Source organism: Solanum dulcamara, chromosome 10, assembly GCF_947179165.1.
Source record: "Solanum dulcamara chromosome 10, daSolDulc1.2, whole genome shotgun sequence".
Classification (NCBI taxonomy): Eukaryota; Viridiplantae; Streptophyta; class Magnoliopsida; order Solanales; family Solanaceae; genus Solanum; species Solanum dulcamara.
The window spans coordinates 7,413,906-7,419,099 of record NC_077246.1 but is presented as its reverse complement, the minus strand read 5'-3'; the positions used below and the strand labels follow the sequence as shown (position 1 = coordinate 7,419,099).

The window sequence follows — 5,194 nt, the reverse complement described above, 5'->3', positions numbered from 1 at the left end:
AATTATCTGATTACTTGTGATTATGAATTGTTATTACGGATTTACTTTACTCGCACCACTATATATATATAAACTGGCGGCACCGATGTCGAAGTGGGATTTTTTTTGTATGCAGGTGGAAGCGTTTCTTAGTTTATTTTATAGGTTTGATTAATTCCTCATACTCAGTCAGCTGAAACCTACTGAGTACATGTGAATTGTACTCACCCCTACTTCTGTATCCCTTTTTGACGCAGATACTAGTCGGGTACCTCACGTGGCAGTTGATATTCTAGCGGATTGTGTATTCTCAGATTAGTGGTGAGGTCCCAGAATTCGAATCGTTACTAGTCTATCTTTATTTTTCAGTCTTTTGTATCATTCAGAAACTTATGTTGTATCTTCAGATTCGAACCTTGTATTAAATGCTCTTTATACTTATGACAGGTTGTGCGACAGTCTTGATTACACGATACCACCACATCATTGCATCATCATATTGCATTGCATTGCATTGATATCTGTGCTGCTTGAATTATCTGATTACTTGTGATTATGAATTGTTATTACGGATTTACTTTACTCGCACCACTATATATATATAAACTGGCGGCACCGATGTCGAAGTGGGACTTTTTTTGTATGCAGGTGGAAGCGTTCCTTAGTTTATTTCATAGGTTTGATTAATTCCTTATACTCAGTCAGCTGAACCTACTGAGTACATGTGAATTGTACTCACCCCTACTTCTGTATCCCTTTTTGACGCAGATACTAGTCGGGTACCTCACGTGGCAGTTGATATTCTAGCGGATTGTGTATTCTCAGATTAGTGGTGAAGTCCCAGAATTCGAATCGTCACTAGTCTATCTTTATTTTTCAGTCTTTTGTATCATTCAGAAACTTATGTTGTATCTTCAGATTCGAACCTTGTATTAAATGCTCTTTATACTTATGACATCAAGTTTTGAGATAATTTTTTTTTATTGTTTTTCTTTTTATTTAAATTGTGGCATCACTTTCCCCTTTAGGAGTCTTGTATGAGTTTTATATTTAGGGTTACACATCAGATTGGATTTTGAGATGTGTGTCATCATGACATCGATTTTTGGATCGTGACAATATATCAGCATTAGAACATAGGAAGCTTGTTGCAAGCCAAAAGCTCACTCCAAATCCCTCATGGCCATCCATGAAATATGTTATGGTAAGATGATTTTTTTGCTCATACAAATTAAATCCTGAGCCCCTGACAAACCTTGGAAAAACTTTATTATGTGCCTCGCACAATTGACACTAGTGTGAGACTTCTTTTTATCTCACAAAAAAGTGGACCCAAATCTTACAAATTTTGGTCCACTCTTTTTGTGAGACAAAAGAAAGTCCCACACAACTACACTAGCTGTGTGAGTGAGGCACATAATAAAAAATTTCCAGACCTTGGTTTGCTAACATTCCGTAGAAGCCTCTACAAGTGCTTGTATTTCTCTGTTCTAACGTGAGCAAATAGCATGTCAACAGAAAAATAATTAGCTGAGCATGTATTAACTAGTCTTCTTATCCTTCCTTCCCCTCTTCGTTATTTCCATCTTCTTCCATTCCTTTCCTTTCTCCTTTAACTTGTTCATGGCATCCACCAACTTGTTCGTCTGTGGCTCTGGCACCATACTCTTCGATATCATCTCATTAAAATAAGACAAAGCATCCTCTAATCTTCCCCCTTCATAAAGACCGTGAATCATAATTGTATAGGATCGTTGATCGGGTCCTAGTCCACTCCTCTCCATCTCATCCCACGTACTCTTCACTTTATCTTGATCATCCCAGCTCATAAACAACCTCAACAACAAATTGTAAATATCTCCAGTCATCTTACACCCATTTTTGTTCATCCTCTCCAAAATACCAATAGCTTCCTCAGGCGTCTTGGCGGAATTCAACAAGTAACCGTAAGTTCTAGCATTTGGCAAACAACTCTCTCCCTTCATTTCCATCTCGTCTAAAAGCTCATAAACTTTCTGCATCCTCCTAATCTTGCATAAATTCTTAATCAACGAATTATAAGTGACAACGTCAGGTAAACAATCTTTCTCATTCATTTCGTGGAAAATCTCAAGAGCTTCAGGAATTCTCTTCTTGAAACACAATCCATCGATAATACAATTACAAATAGCAACATCTGGCTTACACCCTTTTTCCCACATTGTCTGGAACAACTCTACCGCCCTGCTTATTTTCCCTGATTTACATAGTGAATTGATGAATATCCCATATGTAAATTTATCCGGCTTACATTTTGAAGTCACAATATCATTCCAAAACCTCTTCGCCTCTCGTGAATTCCCCAAAACACACCATCCATTCAGAATAATATTCCGCGTTTTAATATTATCCTTGAACTCATTTTTCTTATTATGGAACAAGAATTCAGCATCTTCAACATGTTTGTATCGACATAAACACACGAGAAGTGTCTGAAAAGCAATAAGATCAAGCTCCAAACCCAAATTTTTCCTCTTATAAAAGAACTCTTTTGCATCTTCAACTCTATGAGCTCCAGCATATCTATTAATCACAATGCCATAAGTTTTTTCATTAACCAAATTTCCTCTCTTAGACATTTCGTCGAGCACTTGGTTGAGTTCATCAAAACGTCTCATACGGCCAAGAATATCGAGAATTTCATTGAAAGATTCAGTATTTGGTGAATACCCACATGGATTTTCACCTTCTAATACCCATTTGAAGAAGGTAAAAGCTGGTTTCCAATCAGAACGGTGCCGTTTAAGCACGTTTAGAATGAAATCATCAGATAATGTGAAATTGCATTGATTGAGAGATTGAAAAATGTTACTAGTTGATTTATCTGCTTCAATCTTGAGAAGGGTCTGCACTTTCAACGCGCAGTTTTCCTCATCGGAATTTGTGTGCATTTGGCGATGAAAGAGAGGCGCCCTTTTGGGTTGAAAACTGCACAAACGCTGAATTCTCCGGTAGAGTTCTTTAGTTGACATTTGTAATCGGAAAGTGAATGCTGAATGCTCCGGTAGATTGCTACTCTCCGATGAACTTTCCGGTGGAACGCCAGTGAATTTTATCGGAGTGAAAGCGAGAGCAAACATAAAGATTAAAGGCTTACAAACAACTGTAGTCATGATTATAAATACTAATTTATAATTTTTGACTTATTTTTATTATTTAAATTTTAAAATAAATATTTTAAATTTTTATTTAAATAATATAAAAATATTTAAAAGCTATTTTAACTTTAAAATAATTCAAATAAATCGATCTAAATAGTTCTTAATACATTCATAACCCTTAAAACTTGCCATTACATTTCGTTTACACACTGATTCTATCGTTTATTCCAATTAATCATCTAAATACATGATAAAATATTCCTCTAATTTTGGAAAAAAATTACTCTTGTTCTCAAGTATATATATAAGATAGTTAATGTAACTATGCATAAAATATATCTCGTTTAATTTTACGTATCAACACTAATTGATACATACTAACAAATATTTGACGTCTTTTGGGGTCTAAAAATTCACACTCTTACAATTTCTTTATTAGAAAAATTAGAATATCGATTGAAAAAAAATTGAGATATGCACATTTACTTAAATATAATAAAAACAATTTTTCATTACTTAAATGATAAATTCCAACTCCAAGCCATGCCTCAAATGGTCACCCCAACTTGATTTCAAAAGGGGAACGATTTACTTACATAACCAAATTTCGAGGTTAAAATTATTGATTACGAGGGTATTTGATTAAACTTATAAGCTTGTTAAGTTAATTTATTAGTTAAAATCAAGCATAAGTCAATAAACCGCAATTAAGATTTTATAATTTTTAAGTATTTTTGAGTTGATTTAAATTTCTTACGATTGTATCATTATATCTGTTATAATCATCAAAATACTTTTCCTAAAGTTAACTTTTACTTTCTCTTTTTCATTTCTTTTGTTCATTCTTTCTAAAAAGTATTTTTTGTTGTAAATTAAATTGGCAACAGAACAAATAAAAGATTAAGAGGAGAACAAAGATATAGGAGAAATGAGCAGAAGAGAAAAGTAGCAAATGTTTTTATTTCGATGCACTCTTCAATTCACCTATACGCCTTCAATTTATAGGCAAGAAAATAGGCTAAAAGGAGAGGAAATCAGTGGGTTGCCCACTTATCAGTGGGCCCCACTTATATAAAAAAATTTCACCTAACATCCACTAATATTTGTAACACTCCCCCTTGGATGTACACGTGTAATGTGCTTCCATAGATGTTGTATCTACATATTTGGTAATACGTCTTGATTGCTGCCTCATTAAAAACCTTACCAGGAAAATCCAGTGGGACAAAACCTTGGTTAAGGGAAAAAGAGTGCAGCGCGTATTTTACTCCCCCTGATGAAAACTTCATTTGATATTTTGGAGACGGCGCATTCCAACCTTATGCCTTAGCTTCTCAAAAGTTGATGTTGGTAATGCCTTTGTGAATAAATCTGCAAGATTATCACTTGAACGAACTTGTTGTACATCAATTTCACCGTTCTTCTGAAGATCATGTGTGAAGAATAATTTTGGTGAAATGTGTTTCGTTCTGTCTCCTTTTATGAAGCCACCTTTCAATTGAGCTATACACGCGGCATTGTCTTCGAATATAATTGTGGGTACTTTAACATTATTTTCCAGACCACATCTTTCTTTGATGAACTGTATCATCGATCTCAACCACACACATTCTCTACTTGCTTCATGAATTGCTATTATTTCAGCATGATTTGAAGAAGTAGCAACAATGGACTGTTTTGTAGATCGCCATGATATAGCAGTCCCTCCGTGTGTAAACAGATAACCTGTCTGAGATCGAGCTTTATGTGGGTCTGATAAATAACCTGCATCTGCATAACCAATAAGGTCTGCGTAACCTTTGTTAGTATAAAACAAACCCATATCAATAGTACCCTTCAGGTATCGCAAAATATGTTTGATACCGTTCCAATGCCTTCGCGTTGGGGATGAACTATACCTTGCTAGCAAATTAACAGAAAATGTTATATCAGGCCTAGTTGCGTTAGCAAGATACATAAGTGCACCAATAGCACTAAGATATGGTACTTCAGGACCAAGAATTTCTTCATCCTCTCTTGGAGGTCGAAATTGATCTTTTTCCACTTCAAGTGATCGAACAATCATTGGAGTACTT

The 5,194-nt window shown here is 35.0% G+C and overlaps 1 protein-coding gene across 1 annotated transcript; it reads right to left on the bottom strand.

Moving 5' to 3' along the window:
• Nucleotides 1-1,103: 1,103 nt before the first annotated feature.
• Nucleotides 1,104-3,098, bottom strand: LOC129871686 (putative pentatricopeptide repeat-containing protein At3g15200). Its single transcript, XM_055946645.1, has one exon. The coding sequence runs from the start codon at nucleotides 3,096-3,098 to the stop codon at nucleotides 1,521-1,523; it is 1,578 nt and encodes a 525-aa protein (XP_055802620.1). The 3' UTR covers nucleotides 1,104-1,520.
• Between the last annotated feature and the right edge of the window lie 2,096 nt (nucleotides 3,099-5,194).